The 26,830-nt window shown below is 39.8% G+C and overlaps 1 protein-coding gene across 1 annotated transcript in view; it reads left to right on the top strand.

Moving 5' to 3' along the window:
- The window catches only part of cdh23 (cadherin-related 23), a gene marked incomplete at both ends in the record, with an annotated part of 172,866 nt that overhangs the window by 95,074 nt on the left and 50,962 nt on the right, over positions 1-26,830 (top strand). Inside the window, 10 exons of the mRNA XM_083923263.1 lie at positions 593-742; positions 1,537-1,695; positions 13,289-13,353; positions 15,688-15,925; positions 18,023-18,128; positions 18,389-18,516; positions 22,306-22,378; positions 23,256-23,372; positions 24,617-24,729; positions 25,748-25,855. Coding sequence (XP_083779389.1) covers positions 593-742; positions 1,537-1,695; positions 13,289-13,353; positions 15,688-15,925; positions 18,023-18,128; positions 18,389-18,516; positions 22,306-22,378; positions 23,256-23,372; positions 24,617-24,729; positions 25,748-25,855 — 1,257 coding nt within the window. The remainder of the gene's footprint in view (positions 1-592; positions 743-1,536; positions 1,696-13,288; positions 13,354-15,687; positions 15,926-18,022; positions 18,129-18,388; positions 18,517-22,305; positions 22,379-23,255; positions 23,373-24,616; positions 24,730-25,747; positions 25,856-26,830) is intronic.

Raw genomic sequence — 26,830 nt, 5'->3', positions numbered from 1 at the left:
AAACATTTTGAACCTAACTGATTAGAGTAAATGGCTTCTCTGCTGATGCTTTATTATCAACTGCATTTTGTTTGAAAAACAAATGTGTGACAAATGTAGCTACTGCTGTGGAAAATTGAGTCATTCAGGTATTTACCAAGTACAGTTATCTTGCCTCTTAGAATCACAGCAGTGTACAACACCCTGCTTTAGTGTGTCTGCCACTTCCCATTAATTATATCTATCAACCGACTGTGGTGACACACAGTCCAAAACCAACACACACTTTACTCTTGCTTTGCCACTCTGTCCCTCTCTCTTGCTTTCTCCCTCCGTCACATAGGATCAGTTTATATTATCAGAATATGCTCAGAACACAATAGCTTGAACTTTGTCCTCTTACTATTGGTTGCTTGTGAAATATGTGATTATTACCTACTCACAGTCACGGTAAATGTAAATAAATTCATAAATCTTGATAGACATACAGTATCAGATTTTATCGTCTACATTTGTCTACCGAGTATATATCACTACCTGCCCCCACTCTCTCTTAACAACCCCTTTTTCTCTGTTTTTCTATGCTCACCTGTCTCTTGTTCTTTTATGGCAGGGGGTGAACAGCATGTTCCAGGTGTTTCTGACAGGAAACAATTCAGAGTACTTCACCATCTCACCCACGGCGGTACAGGGGCGTGCCGACATCAGAATGAGGGTGGCCATGCCACTGGACTTCGAACACATCCGCAGCTACAGCTTCTCAGTGAGTTTTAAACTTTAAATCATGTGAGAGATTGAATGCTGGTGGATGGTCTCCATTATGCACACATACACTAACACACACACAAACACACACACACACACACACACACACACACACACACACACACACACACACACACATACAAACAAAGTGCAGCTTGCTAACTATGTTATAGAGGTAAGATGCTTACATTAAGCTCAACTTGCTGAAGAAATTGTAAATTGTAAATGTCAAATAGATCGGTTTGTAAAGAGATGCAAAGTGGAATAAGAGCAGGCAGTCTTCTTTTAGTGACCATGCATTTTCCTTCTGTGAGACTGCCCTTGAATTAACTCTGGACCGAGAATGATTTCTAAGCAATAAGCCATTTCCAGGCATAGACTGTATGTAGCTTCATTATGTTTTTGGCAACTTGTTTTTATTTTTTTTGGACACAAGACTCAGTCGGGCTGGGGCCATATCATTTTCTAACACTGCAGACTTGTCTGAACAGTGAAATTGATCATTTGTTACCTCAATTTCCCTCTTAGTGGTTTACAGAACCAGAGGGCCGTGTATAATTTAAAACCTCCAAATTATGAAAAAGTAATTTCTTTATGACAGTGACCTCTTTGGCACAATAGCAAAATATGACTAGAATTTTTGAAAGATGTCATTTAAAAATGTGACATATTTAGATAGTAGTAGTAGATAGTAGATTTAGTAGTAGTAAGTAGATAAACCAACATTAAACCTGTACAGTTTTTTCTTTAACTGAATTGTATTTCTATTTAAATCTTATTGTCTCTCCTCAGCTTTATGCAAATGAGTCCATGTCCGACCATGTGGGTTTTGCTCGTATCTTTATTGAGCTAATCAATGAGAATGACAACCGGCCCATCTTCAGCAGACCCCTGTACAACATCAGCCTTCCTGAAAACACCCCCCCTGGCACCTCACTGCTACGAATCCTGGTGAGTAACCCTTGTACAGTGTTGTACTGCACACAGCTGAGAATGGGAGCTTGGGATTTATTCCTGAAGAGGAATTTAACTGGAATCCAGATAGATTACAATAAACCTGACTCGTACTAGTAACTTTTATAAGGCTAGTTTTATTTGGAATGGATTCTTGGCCTGTTTGTTTGGCCCATGTGACACGGTGCTCTCCTGAGACTTCACCATGTGAGTTATGATTTATAATGAATCAAGCTAGGCTGCTTCAAACTAAAGCCTGAATAAACAGAAGTTAAAGCTCACTGTTTGCTAATGCTGAGATTATGTGTGTTTATGATACTAAATGACCATGTTGGCAACCAAGGCATCTTTTAGATGTTAAAGACAATCTGTGGCTCAACTGTGGGTTGGACTTAACCTTGTTTCAACATAATTATAAAAAAAAATTGCTTAAAAGAACAATTAAAATTTTCCTACTAGCACTTAAAGGTTGAATTAACCACAACATAGTCAAAAAGTTCTCAATTCAAGTTAATTTGGTTTTAAAGTCATGTTTGGGAAGTCCAGTAGTGCTCGCTATGTATGCAAGTCTAGAGGATTTAAATGATTACCCTCAAATTGCTACTTGTAGCTCAGACATAAAGTTCCATATTCTACCCTTAAAAATATTTGCTAGTTGCAAAAGTTGGATTACCCGTATATCTTACTGTTCATATTGAATTAATATTAAAGATGCCGATACTAATATCAGGACCACCTCCATTAAAACTAATCCAATTGGAACAGGGCTTAAGAATTAAGTTGTATTATTCATTCCCTCCAGCTTTATTGTTTTATTTGTTTAGTTTCTCACAGTTGAAGTGTCCTTGAGGCCACTCCATCTCATGTCCTCAGAATACCATGCAGCAGGACTCACTCTCAGTCTCTGTCCTGTCCAGCTGCTTCTTTAAGTGATCAGAAAAAAACCTACCTATACTCTGCATTATTATTCATTACTAGTCATTTCTGTGACACAATGCCCACAATCCACTAGATACAAGTGCAAAAAGCACAGTGTGAAAATCAATAGTGTTTATAGACTAGGTGCTCATGAAATGGAGATTGCAGGGCAGTCTAATACCCGATAAGTCTGGCTGATGTCGGCCTCATGCTGCAGCGTGCAGCCCGCTGTGGAATCCTGATTGCTGGCTGTGAATGGGCTGTAGGTAAAATGACATGTGACAGCTCTCAGTGAGGACTGCACTGGCACGGCTGGCAGCACTCGTATATATATACACTGTTATATTAGGGTTCCGATATTGTGACCCGCTCACACACACAAACACACACACACACACACACGCAGTGGGACTCAAGCCCTCTGAGATGACACTAGAGACACAACACAACACTCATAGAGATTGAACAGATGTTTCTCATAGTCTGCTAGCTTTTTTCTGCAGCTGAGAAATAGAATTGGACTCTCTCTCTCTTACACACACACACACACACACATACACACACACACACACACACACACACACACACACACACACACACACACACACTTTTCCCATATATACACAACACTCTCAAGGTCAACACATTGCTAAAACCAGACATTCATTGGTCATCGTAGACCTCCTCCTTGTTTTCCTATAAGATTACGATTTACTATGTGCATGTGTTTGTGTGTGTGTTCAGTAATGTGTATGAACAGACTTGTTTACCTGTGTGGGTATGTAATAATTAAGTTTATTAGTAATTTAGACAGCATGTTAGGATGGTTGTAATCCATTGAAATAGCTGAGACTGTTTATTTATGTGCTGCAGTCTGATCAAACAGGCCATGGCCGACTCACTCATGTTTGTGTGAATAATGAGGTGTTTATTTTGGGATGGACATGGCATTCATGTATTGTGTAAAAAATAAGTTATAAAGTGAAGCACAATCAATCAATCCGCTGTTTTATGCCCCATTGTTCATTTAGAAGTAGAAGTGAGAGTGGAGAAATGTCCCTACTGTGAGTACAAAAATGTAAAACCAGCCCTGATTACATTAAGCCTTGTGCACTATTTAACCCACTTCTGTGAGTCAGAACCAGGTAATAATGATAACTTAACCTGTCCATCACCCCACTGTTGAGCAAAAATCATGTGTTACAATGTATTCCATTTGTACTTAACTTAGGCTCATCTTATTCTGAACTTTACATTACTGCTCATTGTACCTGCACTTTAAGTGTCATTTGATTTGCACGCTTTTATTTCCTTCATTTTCTGTGTACCTGTCTTACTCAATCTCTTGCAGCAGTCAAACTGCTTATTTAAGTGCAGTGAACAACTCAAGGCATTACAATATAACCAGATTGATAGGCTGCGACTAGCCTCTCTGTGCTCTCTGTCGGATGGCTGTGAGGTGCAACATATGGTGGCCAAATTATGTTTAAGGAAGGATAACGTCTTCTCTCAAGGTGGCCTGCCCAGCCCTCCTCAAAATACTGTAACACACGCATACAGACATGAATGAATTCCTCAAGAGACTAGTGAGGCATTTGGGTAAAAAAAGCTTTTTCGCTTTCTTGCTTATAATTGGATTATAAGATTGATACCACTGAAATCATGTCCGTGCATTAAGCGAGAGACAGGAGCTGATTAGCTTATTTTTAGAAAAAATACTGGAAGCCAGGAGAACAGCTTGAGTCCAGGGCTCAAAAATACATCGACCTGCACCTCTAAAGCTAATTTATTAATTAACATTTTTAAGCTCATGGTTATGGGAAGATTCTAGGAAATCACTTTGGCTGGGCAAGATATAGCTGCAGCGTGTTATTCACTCTAAAACCATCAACTTCTGTTTTTTCATTTTGATTTTGTGTTAATGAGAGAGCTTTAGAGGTGCTGGTACAGTAGAAGGATTTCCTATTACCTTTGGACGTGGTCACAGCATCTGTTAACCCTTGCATCCAATCTTTATTCTAATGTTCTCGCCTGCTGACTATGTATAGAGTGGTATCAGTCCTCTCATTAAACTAAAGAAAGCTATTAAGTGATTACCTAAATTGTCAAACTATTCCTGTAAATAGTGTTTGAGGTAACCTTTGTCACTGTTGTGAATAAGTAAGCAGGTCGATTTGCTATAATTACTGTGGAAGTTTCAAAGTGCAGAGACAGTCAGGACTTCTGTATGGTTGTGATGTCACAACTTTACTAACTAGGCAGCGCAAATATGAAAAGAACATACATGCAGTACATTGCTGTATTTAAGAACTTCAAGAGCTTCTTCACAACTTGATTTGAGAAGGTTTTCAGTGATGAAAACTCTTGTAGTATCTATGTACCCATAAATCCCATGTCTGAAGGGCAAACAAACAAGTAAATGACCCTAGTAAGGCAAGCAGAGAGGATCACCAAATTAAGTTTCACCCCCTGCTATGACAGTAACTATGAGACTCAGAAAAGTGAAAAAGTAAGTAAAGCATTGCTGTTTCCTGAGCATGAACGTGTTGTTTCACTTGTGCGGTATATCAATAATGTGGTGAAAGTGGTTTGTATGTAAAGAGGGTGGGGTATGGAGGATGTTTATATAATACTTTATACCTATGCTAATTGAAATTATGCAAGTTGATTCCCAGTTGTTTTTAAAAAGTGCCGAACAGGCGACCCTGATAATGTAATTGAAATGCTTTGTTTGGGGTTAATATTCATAGCTCATCTGATCAGAGCTTATGTACAATGTTAGTCGATGCATTACTCAGTGCCCGCTCCTGCATCCCTATGGACGTTTATGCTTAACATAGGAGTACACACACACACACACTCACAGAGATAGAGAGAGAGAGAGAGAGAGAGAGAGAGAGAGAGAGAGAGAGAGAGAGAGAGGCAGTGGATGTTTAATATTTATGGTCTGCAGCATTACTTATCATGATAAATATTTATTGTGATTTACTCTTTTGTCTGGGTCTTTCTCTCTCTCTCTCTCTCTCTCTCTCTCTCTCTCTCTCTTTTTTTTTTTTTGGTCTCTTCCTTACCCTGGAGACTTTAGACACCAGCAGCTGCTATCACTAGAATCACTTGGATTTTCTCTCCTTGGGTTTCAGAGAATCTGCCCCCTTTCATTTCTTATTATTGTATGCCCTTAGTTATTGTTGTTTTCCTCTTTCTCTGTTTTACCATTAGATTGCAAATGATTCAGGTGCTGCATTGATTCACTATGGTTCCCCACCCATCAGGCTCTACCTTAGAGCTATATGTATATATTTGAAGAGAGTACATGCAGGTCTAATATGCATACAGAAATACAGTTTACCTGAACTTTCCCTTATTTCTTACATTTGTTCTTTCTTTTATAAATATATCTGATGCAACTTTATTCTTGGATGCATGTCTTCTGTGTCTTCTACCAATGACATACTGTGTGTTTTATGGGCTCTGTGCAGATGCTGTGTGTTTTAGGGCTAAGGCACAATGATAAATGCTTCTAGCAGAAGGTTATAAATTACATAGCGGAGAATGTTTCGCTACCATCACTGTTTAGACAGGCCTTTATGGGGTAATAGTCACAACAGTAATTATAATTCATTATTGTAATGAAAGGGGTGAGGCCCGGCTCTCTCCTGCATGTGGTAGCTCACACAGCGCCACTGTTAATAATGGGCGCTTATCATATGTGTTCTGACATTGTGAGATGGGGTGTGAATGGGCTGCAGGCCTGAGGACGAACAGGCGGGAGCTGAGAGCAGTGAAAGGTCTGAACTTTCCCAGAATTGGTTCACTGTCAGTTCTCCAGTGAGGGGTTATTCCAAAAAAAAAGATGAAAAGGGAGTTTGAAGAGTGTAGGGGAGCTAAAGATCTCCATATGTTCATTTGTTCAGTATTATGTTCATCTATTCATCCATTTCCTACAGACAATAATGATAAAAAATTAAACAAAACATTTTTACCGGCGTGTTGCAACATTTTAAAAATGACACTAAATGGCAAAAAGATGTACTTCAGTTATAACAACTAAGTCTGCAACTAATGACGATGATTTCTCTGTCAATTAATCTGCAGTTTATTTTCTCATGGAATGGATGAATTGTTTTGTCCATAACACCTCTGAAATTGGCCATCATTAATTCCTAAAGCCCAAGATGAAGTTAAACAAACTGCTGTTATATGCCAGATGTTCACACCCCAGAAATAGTAAGATTACATTGATATAAAACACAGAAAAACAGAAAATCATCACCACTGGGAAGCTAAAATCAAGACCTTTTTGCTCGTGTCCAGTGTCTGTGATTGTGTCATGTCTTGATCTTAGCCCTCCTGACCATAGATACCATGTGCATTCACACATGCTTTCCTTTCCATTGTCCTACAAAGTGTGTCTCTGTTGTATACTCTTTATCCTTCTCTACATCTTTCCTGTGCATGGGCTAATCTCATTGTTTCATCATTGAGGATGGAGAGAGAGAAAGAGAGGGGGAGGACCAAGACCTGTTGGCACAGTGAAGCTGCCAGCCACAGAAAGCTCTGCATCAAGCCTTTTCACTGGCAGCCCAAAGTCTATTTCCAGCACACAACACAGTCTTTTCTCCTTTTCTTTTTCTCTCTCCCCATCCCCCCTTTCCTTCTCAATTCAGAGGTAACAGCTGTTTTTTTCCTGTGGCTCACATGTGGTTGCAATCATTACATTGGCTGTGTATGCACGCAAACGGTAAAATTTATCTTGCAAGCTGTCACAGTATACCGTGAAGACATCCACTCTACTTTATTGGACTCTTCTTTTACAAAAGTATACATAGTTAAATAAGTGTTAAAGTTTTATCTCTCTCTCTCTCGCTCGCTCTTTCTCTATCTCTCTGTTATCTTGGTGGTCAGGAGATAATAGAAACAGGCCGTTCAATCCTGTCAGCAGACAGCAGTCGCTGTGAGCACCCCCACCTGCTTGTTAATGGTTTAGAGAAATAAAGCAGTCGTAAACGTACGCTCACCATCGCCATTACGTTAAAGTGTCCGCAGTAAAAACACACACAGCTCCCATCAACCCCCGCAGGTGCACTAGGTCACAGCTGGGGGACTGGCGAGAGATGCGGATGGTCCTTGTGTGATCCCAATAGGTGAGGGATTTTGAGGTTTGAGTTTTACATGATTCACACAGCTTCGGGCGTACATCAATTGGTGTGATATGGAAATGAAGGGGAATATATTAAATCCCTTATTAGTTTAGTTGAATGAGTAGCTATACAGGGCATGATCATTATTTTGACACACCTGTAAATAGCCTCAGCATGGTGTCACAGTTTCTGTGCTTTTTAGAGGCTGCTGCTCTCCTCGAGTTTTGCACTGTAGAGTTGATCAGAGATACAAACAGGCGCTGCACAGACCTGTGGTAATATATGTTTATACATGGTAACCCAGATCAAGAAAAAAATCACCATAAATGAAATAAGTTAAACTCATTCTTTCATTCACGTCTTACTTTTAGTTGTATTGTGAACAGACATTGACCTTTAAATTGAAGCTGTGTGCAAAAGACTGCATGGCACTGTCATAACATGACATGACACCTTTCATGAATATGGAGACATCTTTATGAATGTTTATTACTGTTGTCATCAATGTTTACAACATTAACACCATTCAAATATCATAATTGACTGAATGACACTTAATTTAACTCTTGATGACAACATATACATATCATAATCATTCACAAAGACTCCTTCATGTTCATGGTCATGTCAGTCTTATACACATACCTTCAAAGAGAGTGGTACCGACCAGACAAAATATATTTGACTTGTCCTGTCACATAATCTGATACATTTTGTTTCAAACCAAGAAAAGCAAAATGCCATGTTATTTAAATACTCTAATAAAAAGGATATAGGTATTCAATCTTGTCTTAAAACAATACTTACCTTTATATACGCTGAAACAGTTTTTGTTTGCTGTAGTTATTCCTCCCCTGCAAACTGGCAGTAAAGAGATCCCTGATTCCAATTGAAGAGACAAAATCCAGTTTTGATTCTGTGAAAAAATGCATTTTCAGTGAGGCTTTAGCGGTTTGAGTCAGACACCAAGTGGGTATCTTCTAATGTGACAGTGGTTTTAGTGCAAAATGAAAAAGACTAAAAATAGAAGATACCAACTTTATATGAGTAACTCAGACTGCTCAAATCTCTATTCTCCTGTTAGGACTGAGGATTTAATTCTCTATCTCTTACATTGAAAGGAACAGTATAAGTAAGGGATCTCTTTACTGCCAGGATGGATGAGAGGAACACACAAAGCCAAACTGTTTTTTAACTGTTTTAATGTCCAAACAGGCATGTGAGTACCTTTTTAAGATGCATGAAATATGTGATCCTGTCCTTTAATCTACGACAAAACTATTTTTTCGCATATTTTTTTTACTGATGACTAAAGAGCAGGTATGATTTGAACAAAATAGCATTTGGTGACTGTGAGTGCAGTGGGAGCAACAGACTTCCATACTGTTGATCCACAGGCACCTAATTTAGCTGAGATGATGCAGTGATGCAGTAAATACGCAGAGGTATACGACATGGAATGTGTCATATGATTATGTAATAATGCTTTGTGCATCTCACACACATACAGGACAATATGCAAAGTGTTAACATGAAGGGGGGCTCAACTGTCTGTGTCCTGCTTATATGAGCATTAATGAGATGAGATGAAAGATTGAAGTATGATCTTGTCAGATGGGGAGCCTTTAAAGGTTCATGAATGAGTGCAACTAAACCAGAGTTGAGGAACCAAAGCTGAGGAATAGGTATATCCTGACAACCCTGTCCTCATCCTTTTCTCCAACACAATGATTGTCAGAAACTGGACATCTTCACTGTGCTGGTGGTGGTGTGGGTGTGTATGTTTATCTATTCTTTGTGATTGTGTTTAGGTGTGCAACACTGAGACAGAAGAGGTTGTCTGTGTTTGGACTGGGGGTCATCTCTATTTTGACAGCAGGCTTTGACAGCCAGTAATTGGTTTCCTTTTCCAGCCCTCTTAGAGCTTCTGCAGAAAAAGCAATTTTAGGAGCCAATCAATTCAAATTCCAGCTCACTCACGATAGAGAAGCCTGTGCAGCTTTAACCTCACTCGCTGTCCATTAGATAGCTGGGCTGATAATCTGCTCCTGTGCCCCCTCCAACCCCAGTATACACACATACACACACACACACACACACACACACACACACACACACACACACATAGTCGCACACACTACCCCGTCTTTCTGTTGCCCATGAGTGGAAGCTCTCATTTCCTCCTTTTCTTGAAAGCAATTGAGTGTGATAATAGGGGTTTATACTGTAAATGGTTGGGGTGCATATTTACCCCCAAGACTGAATGAACCTGGAAACACTGTGCATCTCTGTCCATGTGTGTCCATTTCACATACACACAAACATACACACCCACATACACCCTATACTTTGCATACAAAAACACTCCAATCATCGTACACATATACTGTCACACTTGCATTAGCAGGCATGCAGACACACAAATGTGCGCACTGGCACACGGGTAAGTCCAAATACACACACACACACACACACACACACACACACACACACACACACACACACACACAGTGTTTGCCCCCTGGCTTCACCTTTCTGAAGGGAAGAAACACATCATTTAACCAAACTGGTCAAGTGAGAACTAATTTCTCTTTTGTAGTTACTGCCTGAGGACCCTAGGGTTTGCAGAGTTTATATTGGCAATCAGCAGCATACTGACTTTTTGTGCAGAAACTCCTTAACAACTTAGTTTGGATTGTGATCAGAACACTGACTCCGATACCTCAGTGCTCTGCTCCTTAGCAAGGGGGAGAGTTTTATCACTGCAGTCTGGGCCCAGTTCAACATATATTACCCTTGAATCATCTCTGGCCATCATGACAGTTATAGAACAGGTAGTCAACCAACAGGGATTTATACCATCGTTGGCAAGTGTTTACAGCTATGTATCCTCATAAATGTATAATATCTTGCCAAAGGTTTTGTACCGTTTTTTTTTGTGCATCACAGAAACACTGACTTTTGCTTTGACACGGGATAAACAGCAGCTTTTTGGGGTGAAGTCTTGTGTTGGACCCATCCATCCACCCCAACTTCACCCTGACGGATTATATAGGTTTATATGCAAATGAAATGCAAGTGCATTACTTCTCGTAGGTATTAGTACAAAGAGTGAATTAGAATGTGCATCCTCCATACTTCTTTATTTGGAGGGTTTCTAAAAAGAGATGTTTTACGACTCCATCAGCATTACTTATTAGGTATAAAACTATTATTACTAGTGAACCATTGCTGTACTTTAAATGCTTGTCTTAATTGTCAGTGAGGTTATTATGCACATTGCCCAGCTTTATTTCCATGTAATCTTTTTCTTCATTAAATCATAAGCTCACACTCTCCCTGTACACCCCACCTCACCAACTTTTAAGTCACCTCCAATTCCCCAACCAAAAAAAGTTTAAGCTACCATGGCGATGGGGAGCAAATGCATAATACCCTGGTGTCAAGGATTCGGGCCCATGGTGATAAGTTACTGCAAATCCCTGCACAGACCAATCTCTACCATCCATCTGCCGCGGGCCTTCTGCGTATAAAAGTTGAAAGTCTTTGGCAAGCAGTTGGCAAAGTGACTGGGCTGTACTGTCATGGTGATTGTTTGGGAGATAGTCAGCGAGTCTGTGAATGATGGGGGGGGGGGGGGTGGCTATCGTCTCTCTTTCTTTATTTCTCTCTCTCTGTCTGTCTGTCTCTCTCTTCCTCTTCCTCTCTGTTTGTTGTTATAGGGAGAGAGGCTCGGCCGCAGAGGCAGTCTTAGCTCCCAGGCTGAGCCCAGCTCCTGTCACCACCTCGATAGCTGTCACGCTAACACCCCCACTGCTATCATGGAGCACTTATGGGCCTGTCACTCACCTGAGAGAGAGGGAGGGAGGGTGGCAGGGAGAGGGAAGAGTGTGTTGAGGGAGATATGTAGAGGAGAGGGGAGATGGAGGCGGAGCTCGGGATGCAGGGAGGAAAGCCGGCTAAAGACAGAAAGACAAAGATAAAGGAGAGAGGGGAGTGATGGGTAGGAATGCAAAAAGAGAGGGGGAGAAGCAGTTGAGTGGCATTAAATGATGAGGTCATCGAGACATGACAGATGAAAACTCAAAGGTTAATATAAGAACCTGACTGGAGTCCCAAACACCTCACATGTGTTTAGCGTCCCACTACTCGTTCAGCAAGATATGCTTTGGTGCACTTGACAACAGAGCGAGGGGCCATTTGGACATTAAAAAGCACCATCGATTCGCCATCCAGGACGATGCAGTGGAAGCTATTTGTGAAATTACCGGCTTGAGTTAAACAGCATGGTGTAATTTTAGCAGGAGAAAAAACACATTGATAGCTGCAGCCGTTGTTCCATCTGTGAGAGGCATCCTAGATGGGCACTCACACACACACACACACACACAAGCATAAATGCATTCAATTTGAAAATACACAGATACTTCCCAACACATTTAAATGTGAACACATACATTCACATTCACAGCCAAAAAAAAAACATTACTTCCCACACATTTTGGCCCATCTACTGGTATATACTCTCACATCAGCCACATGCAAAGATTCATATACACCACACACACACACACACACACAGACAGACAGACAGACACACACACACACACACACACACACACACACACACACACACACACACACACACACACACACACACACACACACACACACACACACACAAACACACACACACACACACAGTCCTAAATAATAAGGTTGGTATCAGGGCATCACTGAATCACAGTGACCAGCATTGTGGTTGACAGAGCAGGCTGCAGACACGTTCGAATTTGGCCCTTCAACTGACTGCAGAGTCACTGAAGTGAAACTCTATTACAACAGCCTCTCCAGCCACGATCCATCAGCGGCGACACAACAACCAGTGTGTACGTGTCAGTGCATGCATGCACATGGGCATGCAAGTGTTAACAAAGACAGATTGGTGTTTCATTGGTGTACAAGATTCCTGCTCTTTATGTGGCATTCCTTTGACACTATTTGTATCTGCAAAACATATGAAAGCATTTGTTGCCGCTTTTTCAGGCGGTGGTGACTGGTGTGGAGGAGCAAAGTGTATCAGTTCTCTCATCAAAGCCAATCAACACCTCTGAGTGAAGCATTGCTTGCATGTTTTATCTTGGTCATACAGTTGTGGTATACTGTAAGTGAGCAATTTAAATCAGGCTGTAGTCACTGACAGTGCACCGTGAACTTCCCTCCCTTCAGTTTTCACAATAGCACTTGAAGGCAGCTGCGCATAATTTACCTTCAACATAAAACTTGATTAAGAGTTTAGAAAATGTTTTTCCCACATGAAAATCCCTATGCTAATTCATCTTGAAGAGCACGGACAAGTCAACAGGTATGTGCGAAACAAATCCCAAAGTAGATAAGAAACAAAAAGAACAGGATGAGAAACAAAACTGGTGGACAATCGAAGCTGAATGTACTGTGAGACTTTACAAGGAAGTTAACATGATTATAAAAATAAACTCTGTATAATAAACTTGTCTGTCTTTTCTGTCCAGGCTACAGACGGAGATGCAGGCATATTTGGGATTGTGCGTTACTACTTCAGTGACGAGCCAGACCAGTAAGATACAGCTACACACATGCCATAACAGTCCACACAAACACAAAATCACATTAATTTTTCATTTATTTGGTGAACGATTGTACTGCACTGTTTTTGCCTTGCAGCTAAGCCAGAGACAGCTGAGCTTCAATGATGTCTGGCGCTTTTCTTTATGCTTGCTCTCTTCCGGCCACAAATTTACAGAATCACACACAACAGAAAAACACATATTCACATAATCCATTAATTTGTTATTTCATAATCTCCAGTATTAAAAGAACACAATCTGGCTTGCTACTACTTTTGCTCCTCTGTCGCCCTCTCAGAGCATCATTTTCATTTGTTTAGCAAAGTTATTTTCTATGCCACCGTATTGCTGCAATCATGAGAACATTTTCTTTTTGTAAGAATATACTTTCATGCTACATGTTATATAATTACAGCACATTTTGTGCTTTTCTCCTAATAAGAACAAATAAACAAGTGCACCTGTTTTTTAGTGTAAATTTAAAATGTTTAAAATGATGCATATATTGTTCCTATTATTCTTATTTTTATTTTCCCCTGTGTTTGTATTGTTCAAATTTTTTATATTTCTACAATTTATTTCTTTATTTCTTCGTGATGCTTCTTCAATGTTTGCTATCCACTTGCTGATGTATAAAGAAAATTTCCCCTTTGTGGGACTTATAAAGGAATCTCTTATCTTATCTTCAGTTAACAAGGATGGTCATCATGTAATCTATTGTAATATCCCTTTTGCTAAGACTCTGAGAAAAAACAAGTACAAAAACAGTAGAACAAATACAAAATATAGCAGTGATGATCCAATCTGCTTTGAGGAGTTTCCATCTCTCAACAGTCCCCTGTCATCTCTACAGTGTCTTCAAAGTGGTTGAAGAATATTTTAGTCTGTATTTTTAATACCGTCACCAAGTTTAGTGCAATGATCAAGCAGATTGGACTCAACAAGCAAATGAAAACATACCACATGCATGAAATATCAAATTGTTGGTCACAGTGAGATTCGAACCCTAGACTTTTCTAATCCCCAGAGAAGGTGATTGACTGATTGCACCACTAAGGAGACACGCTTTCCTCAAATCTTCTTAAATTGTGCGATATTTTACACATTCTAATTCAGGTCTGTGTCATGGCAATGTTTGGATGAACGGTGGTTGGCCTGTCTCAGTGGTGGAACAGAGCATTGGAGATGTGCTGAAATCCATTGAATGACGTGAAACACATCGTGTATTTTTGAAAAATATAGAGTGATAAACTTCTGAATTGACCATAGGTTGCAGCCAGGCGAAGTTTTGTCAAAATTGAGTGGTTGCATTGAAAAAAGTTGAGCTCTGTAGGCTTACGGGTGATTTATTTCGATTTTTTTGAAGTTTGGAATATGAAATGTCTAGATATTTAGATTTGTTTTAGTAAGTTACTCCCACTTTTATCAATCATCACCAAATTCTGTACGAATCCATGCAGCCAATTATGAGATATAAACTTTTCACATTTGTGGCTCCCCAATAAGTAAAGCGCAATGTGCTTTAACAAATAAGCTTAGTGAACATTCCTGCAACAGGTTCATGAGTTATTGCAAATTTATGAAAAAGGCCTATTTTGATAGAAATCGATTGGCTTGTAATCCGACTGACGAATTTTGCTTGAGGACTCAAGATCAGCAAAGTCTGCAGTTGGTCTGGACAACACTTTAAGACGGTTGGCCAAACGGTTTCTGACAAAGTTGAAATTAAGATTTTGAGGAAACGCTGAAAAAGAATGCAACATGTTTTCATTTTTAGAGCAGATGCAAATGAATTAGTGATTAAAAGGAAGAAAGGCACAAAAAAATGACACTCAGAATTTTGACTCTCAGTCTGAGTTTGACTCTCAGTCAAAATTGAGAGTCAGAGTGTAATTTTTTTGTGCCATAGGTTGAGTCATAGGTGAAATTTGCAACCCACCTTTCATCAGTGATGAAAAAAATTACACTATGAATTTTGAATCAGAGTCAAAATTGGGTCATACAGTTTTTGCTGCACAAACACTTTTAGCAGAGAAAAATAAAGAGAGAAAGAACAAAACCGATAGGGCTTCAGCAGCGAGCTGCGAGCTCCCTAAATTAGTGAGCACCTCCATCACCCTAAACACACTTTTTATCTGATGTATGTAGATGCCTACAATGTTTTTGTTTTTTCTTGGATGTCTTCAATACATTGTTATGATGTACTCTTGGTTAGCACTGAAAATACATCTTTTACATCAATTTAGTATGCTATGTTGTTAATAACATAACAAATATTTTATAAGAGTTATCTGCCTCTAATTTCACTTTTTTGTCACTTGCAGGTTTTCATTGGACGATGAGACAGGCTGGGTCATTCTGCGGGCCAGTCTGGACTATGAATTGATGCGGCGCTTCACGCTGACCGTGCTGGCGAGGGATGGCGGTGGGGAGGAGACAACTGGGAGGATCCGTGTCAATGTGTTGGATGTCAACGACAATGCGCCGCTCTTCCAGAAGGAGGCGTACGCGGGCTCGCTGAGAGAGAACGAACAGGCCGTGCAGCCCGTGGCACGAGTCAGGGTGAGACATGTTAAAAACATGCACGTTAACAGACAGAGGCCAAGAGTTAACTGTTGTTACAAGACAGTAAAACAGGCCCGTTTATAGCTGTTGTAAAATACCTCATGAACATTCACTTGTGAGCATCACTGATTTTAAATATTACATTAAACCAAAATCAACACCCATTATAGTTGTGTTGTTTTGCTTAGCAGCAGTTTTTTGGCTGCAATAATTTAACTGCATTTCTACATAGACTTATTATTTATTTAAGATTGTCAAAATCTATCTATTGATCAGTCTATCTATATATCTATCTGTGTTGTCAAACTATTCAAAAAAATCTAATTACATGCTGTGTGACTAATTAATCTGAATTAATTCTATAAGGGCATTTTAAAATACTCAAATTGTTTTTGGTAGATGCGTGAAACAATGAATAGACATTATTAGAAATGGATTGAATATTTGACTCCATTTCAGCTCAGTATGTGAGATTTGATCGTGTTTTGCTTCATTTACGTTCACATTTCTCTCTCCTCTGAGCTCTGATCACACACAAACACACACAGGGTGCTCGTTTTGTCATCTTTTGCCATCAAGCCACTGTGGACATTTGCATGTTCAACACATGTATGTAGTCAAGGGACATCATAGAGCATGACTCATCTATTTCTTTTAGATGCATTATTTAAAAGCAATTATAGTTATAATTGTTTTAACACCTGACCCTGTATGGATGTGGTAAGATTATTAACACAGGTTAAACATGGCTCAAACATATCAACTACATACGGACTTAACATTTTGCTGCCCTCCTCCCCTTCTTTCTTGTTTCCTCTGTGTTACTATAGTCCTGCAGTTACAGTATGTGTTTGTGTGCACTGTATCCAAGAAGAACAGGTCAGCCTGGTGTGTTGGCCATGAGTCACTGCCACACATAAGGCAGAGGTACACAGGCACAATGGTAACTAATGGCTCAGCATTTCCTTCGATTGCACCCTGGAGGGAAAGCCTATTACATCCCTTGTGGCAGTTGGTACAGCAGTGGCTTACTCTGTCACAGTGCACTTTGGCAGCTTGCCGTCACATTTGGGGAGTTGAGCTGATGACTGGACTCAACGCTTGGCTCCCTGTGTTTCATTAGTCTGAGCTAACCTTAAATGCTGCTGATATTAATACATCGCCCAAGAGGAACAGGGAAGCCTGTTGCACATTTTTATGTATCAGCGATTTGCCCTGCAACCTACTATACACAAAAGACAGACATACATACATACACGTATATGCCTGGAAAACAGGGGGACAAGAGTAAAGAGGAAAAAGACTGAAATAGATAGGAGAGGATATTTGGAGAGACAAAGCAAAGAGAGGCAGTTTGCTTTTTTCTTTTTGCAAACAAAGCCGTCTACTACAGTGCTTATCCTTTTTACTCATTTCTGTACATTTCTTATTACTTCTTTGCCACTCGTATATTTGATTTGTTGCCCCCAACTCCTCTTACCTTTGAGTGATAAATGACGGTCAAATATGAAATTTGATATAGGGAGGAAGTCTGGAAGAGAATAGCCACAGTTTAGGAAGCTTTGGCGGAAGAATTGCTTACTCAACACTTTGGCATTAAATCAAAGAGTATAGATATGTGTTATGAAGAGATACAAGTGAGTGTTTTTGACAACCTGTCCAGCCTTTAATGATGCCACTGAGGCCCTGTAGACTCTCCTCACAGCCGGAGGACTCTTGTTTAAGTTCCTGCCAACTCGACAATAATGAGGGGGTGTCATCATTGTTGTTGATGTTGTTGTGGATTAGCCCAGCAAAGTATAGTTTCATCTGTCCTCTGTCTGCTTAGCTTGTCTTGGCTCGGTTGGTGTTCATCCAATATTGACGCCCGCACCACTAATAGCCAGAGTCAGCTTTAATCTGTCCAATAACATGCTGTCACTGACTGACAGCTTCCTGGCTGCACATGTGCACAGACTCACACTCACCCATGCTGTGCAAACATACACATATAAATATTAGCACTATCTACCATAGCATCTGTCCTGTCACACTGTCTGTCTTCACGTCTCACTCAGAACTTGTTTCTGTGGACTTCTCTCTGCTCACACACAGGCTACAGATGAGGATTCTGCTCCGAACAACTTCCTGACATATACCATCACTTCAGCCTCGGCCTTCCCCAATTATTTCAGCATCGTCATGGTGGAGGGCTACGCAGGTACGCTCACCTTAACGAGCATGAAGCCACAATCTAGGACATGAACTGTATCTGGGTAGGGATGTTGTGGATATTTAGATTAGTTAAACTCACATGTAAGTTGTAGAATAGTTTCTATACCTGTGTGTATGCTTGTATAATTTTCGGTTAGGTTGTTTGAACCACACATTTACTAAACCGTGACAATGCTAAAGGTCCCAAGGTAAAAAAAAAAAGAAAAAACACCCTTCCCCTTAACTTTCCCTTTTTCTTTCCACCAGTTATCAGTGTGACCCGGCCTCTGGACTATGAGCAAGTTCCCCATGGAAATGTCTACTTGACAGTGATGGCTAAAGATGGGGGAAACCCAGCCCTCAACAGCACTGTCCCTGTCACTGTGGAGGTGATTGTAAGTACAACCGTGCAAAATAGATACACGCACGCACACACAGACACACATACACGCACGCACGCACACACACACACACACACACACACACACACACACACACACAAAGTAGTTCTTTTAACATTTAACAACATTAACTTGTCCGGACTCCAGCCCTGTCATGATACATGTAGCAGTCTCTCTTCCAAATGCGGAGACTATCAGCAACTGCAAACACAGAGCAATACATTGCATGTACATAAATGTTTTTTCGATCGGCAACTCTGTCATCTGCGGTACACTTTCCACCAACCTACGGACATTACCCAAATATAAACATTAGCAGTCTGCATTCATATTCAATCTTGTCATACAAGCTGGTACTTTGTAAATTGGAAACGCCTCCTACAGTGTACTGTGGTCACAAGTACAGCCCACAAACAACAAATACTTGTCTTCTGTTCTCATTAAAAAGTACAATATCTGGTGTGTTAGTTAGAAGGTTTAAAAGCACATTAAAATGCCTGATGCTCAGTTTAAAGACAGAAAATACAACTCAGGAATGCATATACATTCTCACAGAAGAAAAGGTGTATGTCACTACTGCCATGAATCACTATAGGCATAAACAGTACATTGATTTGTATATTTATTCAGAGGTCTTGCTTTAACTGTAAAAATTATGAAGCTCACACTGATTGCACAATATCACCAATGGGAAGTTTTTCCATTCCAGAGTCCTCTCTTGCGGTGATGCATATATACTAGCAGCTATTATTTGCTGTTTAGTTTCACTGACATGGATCAGGGTGTTTGTTCAATGTTCTCAGAAATAAGAAATGCTTGCTCAGCTGCCAGTCCAGTGTGACTCACAGAGGTCGCTGAGGTCAAGTCAGTCCGACCAAATCCAAAAGCCAGCAAAAACAACATGTCCATTTTACATTTATCACCAAACATTTTAGTCTATTACAGATTCTGTTTTTTTTCACTTTATTATGCATTAGATTTGCATAAAATTTAAATCTGTCTTTGCCATTGGCATATAAGACAACACACACCATACCCAACAATTCTGCATCTTAAAATCTTAAAGTGACCAAATGAGACTATTGATGAGTGTATCGTTATCCCCCTGGCATGTAAGTCCATCAAAACATCACAACAATAGTACTTAGCAGTATTTAATAATAAATAATTAAATTTACATTCAAATCAGTGACGGTGTTATATATATATGGTATTTCTTTCTCTGAAGAATCTGTAGGCCCGAGACTTGGGAGAAGAACTTTTGGAGCTGTTATATCATATTTACTGAATGACGTCTAAGCTGTCTTGTATTTATCTAAATGTTAATCCAGTGTGTGACGGGTGTCACTTGGCTCATGGTGGATTGTTTTCATGTGTCTTCAACTTCACTTTCACATTGGATTTTATTAGTTTCTCACTGTCAGAGTAATTCAAAATACCTTTTGATCCATGTCTGACATGTTTGCAGTTTTATCACAGTCTGTGCACCTATCTGAGCTTCCAGTTCAGTTGCTTTTGTCAGTCTTATCACCAAATGTCTTATTTTAAGTTACTCAAGAAAGTTACAGCCATCTGCTCATACATGCAGTAGATCAGAGATGTTTTAATATGTTAAAGGAGGTGTTATATAAGTCATATATATAAGATATTTTCTGCTGCACTGTTTGCCAGTGCCCTGATTGCAATCAATTGCACTTTTTCTTTTCTAAATGTTATGTGCCATTTGTCTTTCCTCATACATAGAAGACTTAACGTGATGTCATGCACTGGCAGTCTCCTGATATGTGGCTCCATTTGAATGCCTTTCCATGTTTTCTACACTATCTAGGGCGTTGCAAACACCTTGTGATCCATGTTGGATAACAGAACTGTGTGGAGGTTCTCTGTGCTCCTTGTAGCTCTTGAATGATGTGTTGGTCTGACTGTGTTGCCTTTGTCAGATGTCTCAGTTAAAGGCTATGAGGAGATCATGTTGCTTGTTCAGCACGACTTGACCGAGGTGTTTTTGTATTCACAACTTTTTCTCATGTGATTCAACATATGAGACTTTAGATTTATAGCAAGTTATAGAATGTGTTTCCAGTGGTGGAATGTAACTAAGTTCATTTACTTAAGGTTACTGCTTGTACTTCACTTGAGTATACTGCTTCTTTATACATCTATGCCACTCAGAGGTTATTTGACAACTTTAGTTACTCTAAGACCAATTTTCATCCCCTTCCTGTCCAATGAAAACCATGTATCTCGAGATATGTTGATTTAGATTTTTTGTGATAGACTGAATGATAAAGAAAAGCATCTTGTATCAGCTGGAAAATGCAGCTGAAAAAGGGGCTGTTTTTTCTGACACCATGAAAAAAAATGTTTGTACACATAAGTTGTTCTCACAGGAAAGCAACGCTACAAACAAATGATGCTCTTATAGAGTACGATGCATTGCAGTATATTAAACTAATCAACAGTATATGACGTAGTTATAATTAGCACACATGTCCTGTAATTGATTTAAACCATTTGTAATATAAATGTGGTGTACAACAGACTATACCAGGCTCTTAAATATTCTTGTATTTTTTTCTGTCCTTTAAATAATAAACATGAATGTTTATCTTTGCTAAGATAAAATAGTATAACTACAGCAGTAAAAAAAAAAAGAGCAACCAGAACTCATAAACAGTATCTCCACTGACTCTTATGCTCATTTCCCCTGATGGACATCCATTATACAAGTAACTTTTAGTCATAAAAGAAGAAATGACAGAGCAGAATGAATGAATCCAGTTGGAAGATCCATGAATATTCTATGCAAGGAAAGTATGCATAACTATGCACGTCCTACATGAGGGAGAAATATTGTGTAAAAGAATGAAGGAATCTGTGCTGGAATGCAAAAACCAACAGGGAGTGATGTGCACCATTCTGTATTCCTTCTCTCTGTCTCTGTCCTCCACAGTGTCGTGACTCGCACCACAGGGGTTTATCAGTCGCTGGCAGCATCACACACACAATGCTTTACAACACAGAAAGCCCAGATAGATAATGGTGGCAGTGTCTGTTGTTCAAGTCTTAACATTTCTCAGCAGCTCACACAGTGGGGAGCCTCTCTGCGAATAGCCACACAACTGGATGTGTTGGTGTCTAATTCAATGAGTGGGAGGTTGTGAGAAATATAAATGCTCTGAGAGGGCCTGTGTGACAGTAGATGCTGATCCATGTTGTAGCCATTCATTCCTGTCAAATTACAGGTCTTGATTACCCTTTTGTTTTAGGTAATTCTATTATTAATGATGTTTGAAGCAGTTTTCTCGCCTATTATTGCAAATGTGTTTTCCTTTTCATATCTACCTCAACTTTTGCATTAATCCACTTCTAGTCCAGGCCCAGCTTTTCCTCACTCCTTGAAAAAAAATTAATGCAATTAACTACTGTACAATGCACTGGCTGGTGAGGGTAGTTGTTTTAGCTTATTGCATTTATTTTATATATGAGATGTAAAATAGTATGTGATTAGATGACAAGCAGAAGCCAGGACGACAAAAGAAAAACACAGTTTGAGGCCATAAATCAAAGTGGTCTTTGGAGAGTTTGGTTTAATCAGCTGGCCAGCTTAAGAGATACAACTACAATTTTACTGTTGAAACAGTTTGTGCTGCTTTATGTCTTTATTCCCAAATATGTTAATCTCGGTGCTAGTGGTGATGGCACCTTTTAAAAGCACATTTGCATTTTCCCATTGTTTGGCACATTGATTTGAGCTGTTGTTGTTGTTTATACCTCCTTCAGGATGAAAATGACAACCCACCGGAGTTCAGCAAGCCGTCCTACATTGTCAAAATCCCAGAGAACATTATTGCCGGTGAGTCACTTTATACATTTGGGGTTATAGTTGCTTGAATGCATTTTCTGGTACACAACCAACACAGCACTTAAACACTCAAAACAACTCAAAAACCATGTGTAGCACATGCAGTCACCTCTTACTTGAATTGCTTTACTATAATCATAATAAATTGCTTTGCTTTCTTGGGGGTATGTTTTTTAAGGTTTTTTAAATATATATTCTGTTCTATGTTTTTAAATGCTCAGTCAGAATGCAGAATAATGACCATTCAAGGCAAATCACTGGCTGCTCTATTCATTTTCATGCATGCATTCAGAAGACTCTTTTATCCCAGACAATAGATTAGTTTTCAGTCGCTAGAGGGAAACAAGATGTTTTACTGACCCTTTCTCTCTCTGAGCTCCAGCAGACGCCGGCCATATTTTGTGTCTCGGACCCGCTTTAAAGGAGCACATAGCTGAGCGGCTTGGGCCAATGCTGACGTTTAGGGGACTATGGCTAAAGTGCTTGGCCCTGAGCTAGAAGACTCAGCTGAGGGCTAGCCCTTCAGCTCTGGCTAGCCTCTCTTCCCACTGTCTGCCTGAGTATTGATCAGGCCTGTGCCAAGTATAGGCTGTGCCAAACAAGCTGATAATCCACTTATCCATAAACCCACTCACTGCCATGCCATCAGTTGAGCTGTGGATGGGGGCGGTGAAGAAATTAGCTCACTGAATGCCATTTCTGTAACTTAACTCACTCTCTGTCTTTCCTCTTAACCAGACTTCACATATTTACCTCATCACTCTGTTTCTCAGTTCGCTTTTTTTCTTTCTTTCTCCCACTCCATGAGTTGTAACTTTTTTTGTTTTACTCCCTTCATTCCTCCCTCCCTCTCTCCCTCCCTCCACAGGAGCGACTGTGCTGCTTGTGAATGCAACTGATTTGGACGCCTCGCGGGAGTTTGGTCAGGCCTCACTCATCTACTCCCTGGAGGGCTCCTCTCAGTTCCGTCTCAATTCACGCTCAGGTTAGTGTGTGTGTGTGTTTGTGTGTGTGTGTGTGTGTGTGTGTGTGTGTGTGTGTGTGTGTGGGTGTGTGTGCGTGTGCGCCTTTTTCGGTTTCCTTCTCAAATGTCCCATATTGTAAAAAGTGAGACTCCAAAGTGAGACAGCTGTTGCTGCAGCATTATGTTTTTGGGTTGTCCGTATGTCTGCCCCATTCTTATGAACATGATATCTCAGGAACCCCTGGAGGGGATGTCTTCAAATGTGATACGAATGTCCACTTGGACTCAAGGATGAACTGATTTGATTTTGGAGGTCAAGGTCACTGTGACCTCCTAAAATGCATTTTTGGCCATAACTCAAGAATTCCCATGCTAATTATGACATTTCACACAAATGTCTAATAGGATAAAAATTATGAAGCAATTACGCTTTATACCCAGAAAGTCAAAGGTCAACTTCAATGTGATATCATAATGTTTCTGGACATTATTCAGAGTCGTAACTCAGGAACACCAGACATTTGGTCGGATACTGAATTGGTGACACTAATCTTGCGGAGATATGCAACCACAAGCTGGTCATTCTGGTTAAACATTAACACAAGTAAACATGGTCTAGTACAAGCCCAAAATACAAGTTTAAAACTGAAAGCTTTAAACTCTTTACTTTGCCTGTATGCACATTGTGGCTGGGATGTGTGGCTGTTTTTCTAACTTTTTCTAACTGAATTCATCCTGACATGGGAGCTGCTTTGTAACAACATGTTTGGCCTTCGCTCAGGTGTCATACTTGTTGCATTTTTTTAAATTGATCTGATTCCCTGTATTTTCAGGAGAGATCACCACAACAGCCCTGCTGGATCCTGATAGTCAGAGCAGTGGATGTTTGTACACATAAGTTGTTCTCACAGGAAAGCAACGCTACAAACATATGATGCTCTTATAGAGTACGATGCACTGCTGTATATTAAACTAATCAACAGTATATGACGTAGTTATAATTAGAACACATGTCCTGTAATTGATTTAAACCATTTGTAATATAAATGTGGTGTACAACAGACTATACCAGGCTCTTAATTATTCTTGTATTTCTTTCTGTCCTTTAAATAGTAAACATGGCTGGGATGTGTGGCTGTTTTCTAACTTTTTCTAACTGCATTTATCCTGACATGGGAGCTGCTTTGTAACAACATGTTTGGCCTTCGCTCAGGTGTCATACTTGTTGCATTTTTTTAAATTGATCTGATTCCCTGTATTTTCAGGAGAGATCACCACAACAGCCCTGCTGGACCGAGAGCTGAAGTCAGAGTACATCCTGATAGTCAGAGCAGTGGATGGAGGCGTGGGTCCTCAGCAGAAGACTGGCATCGCCACGGTAACTACTTTGTAGCCATCATCTTTTTGACCCTACTTGAAGCTCACAGAACAAACCAATTTCCTCTCCACTGTTTAATCAATAAGCATTTGTGATAAATGTATATTCTATTGTATGTACATCTTTTACTATGACTTTTTGGCTTGTAAACCATGGTGATCAAAGTTATCTTATATCATTTGATTGTGATCTAAGCTTTGAACCACAGATAAAAGTTTTCCAGTCCAGCTTCCCTCATATAAGAACCATCTCAAGAATTAAACCAATGCTCTCACACGCTGACCTAAAAAGTAATTCATGCGCTTATTTTCTGTAGACCTAACATAACTCCCTCCTCTCTGGCATCAACCTAAAGTCACTCTCCCACCTCGGACTAGGTCAGAGAGCATACCCATATGAGCCAGTTTGCAGCCTTGGATCCTCAGGCGGGGCCTTTTGGCTCTTCCAAAGTTGAGGCATAAATCTAAATGTAACGGTACGTTCGCCATCCGGGCCTCTCAGCCTTGGAACGACCTCCTGAGGAGATGAGGCTCGCAGAATCATTACATTCATTTAGCTGACGCTTTTATCCAGAGTGACTTACAATAAGTGCAAAAAGAATGAAAGAATCGTGCACAGCAGCTTTTTTATTTGTTTTTGCCTTTTTCAGTGACTTTGTTTGAATCAGTTTTTAAAACTAATTTTTATAGACTTTTATAGACTTGCTTTTAGGTTATATTGTCTTTTTATTGTCATCGTTTTTATTGCCCTTATCGTCTTTTTAATGCCTTTTATTGTTTTATTTGTATTTATTTATAATTAAGTTTGCCATGCTTTGTTTGCTCTTACTGTTTGGCTTTCTGTTACTATATATTGTCTTCTGAGTGTCCTGCTTTTCCTTTGTCTGTCAAAGCAATTGGCAAACTCTGTTTTTCATCAGAGCTATATAAAAAAAAGTCATTTGTGTTAATATTATAACTGACATCATAAATAGCTAATTTCCTATTTACCTTAATTTCCCTCACTCCACTTTGTTTAGGTGAACCTCACCATCCTGGACATCAATGACAATGCCCCTGTGTGGAGAGACGAGCCATACCATACCAACGTAGTGGAGATGAGTCCAATAAACACTGATGTCATTTCTGTGAGTACATCTAGCCCAACTTAGTAAACTTAACCTAGTTGGTAAGCTTGTGGTTAACTGAATGGTAATGTGAACAGGACAAATGAGCACACTGGAATGATAATTCTTAGCGTTTGTTTTATTTCGATTAGGACGGATGGTGGAGGAAACATAAAGAATTCATTAATTAAAATGTATCATTTTAGCCTGTGGTATAATTTGATTGCTCTGACATTGCAAACTTGAATTAGGCAGAAAGTGTTTGAATTAAAAAAATACTATTGTGTTGCAATACAACAGAAAATTTCATTGGAAGGAATAGTGTACATGGAAAACAGCAACATGTTGAAGGATCTTCCTGCATTCTTCACTATTGATGGACAAATTACCATCATCACATAGGTCATTACAAAGTAAACACTCTTAATATTACTCCAAAGTCTCTCACTGTCCTGGTGTATTTGGAAATGTGTTGTGGTTAATTAAGCCCTGATTGTCCATTAATTAAAGAGGCGTCAGTCGGTGTAATTAAGGGAGTCCGATTGCTAATTAAAATGTAGCCTGCAGTCATATGCATAGCAAATTATTCAGCTGCTAGGCAGAAAAAGAAATGAGAACTCATCTCATTTCGCGGAGCAAGAGAGAGCAGAATGTAGAAATGGTGAGGAAAGTGAAATGAAAGATACAAGTGTCGCACTCACAAAACCTCCCTACATTTTCTACTTATTCCTGCTCCGTTGTAGCTATTCCTCAATTGAGTTCATTCATGGTGCATCCAGCGATGCGATGCATACTGTACGTGACTCTCTGCTCAGGGGACAGACACTGTTGCTCCACTGACCATTTTTCAATATATCGAACCACCCATGCTTACAGTCCTATAATTGGCCCCCATGTAACCCTGGCCCAAACAGTGTTTCCATGGTGACAAGAGACCCCATGCTGAGTCCTCCTGGAAGTGTCCAGCCAGCCGATGAATTTAGTAGCTGTGCCCAG

This window comes from Echiichthys vipera (genome assembly GCF_963691815.1).
Source record: "Echiichthys vipera genome assembly, chromosome: 11".
NCBI lineage: Eukaryota > Metazoa > Chordata > Actinopteri > Perciformes > Trachinidae > Echiichthys > Echiichthys vipera.
This window is presented reverse-complemented; position numbering and strand designations above follow the sequence as displayed.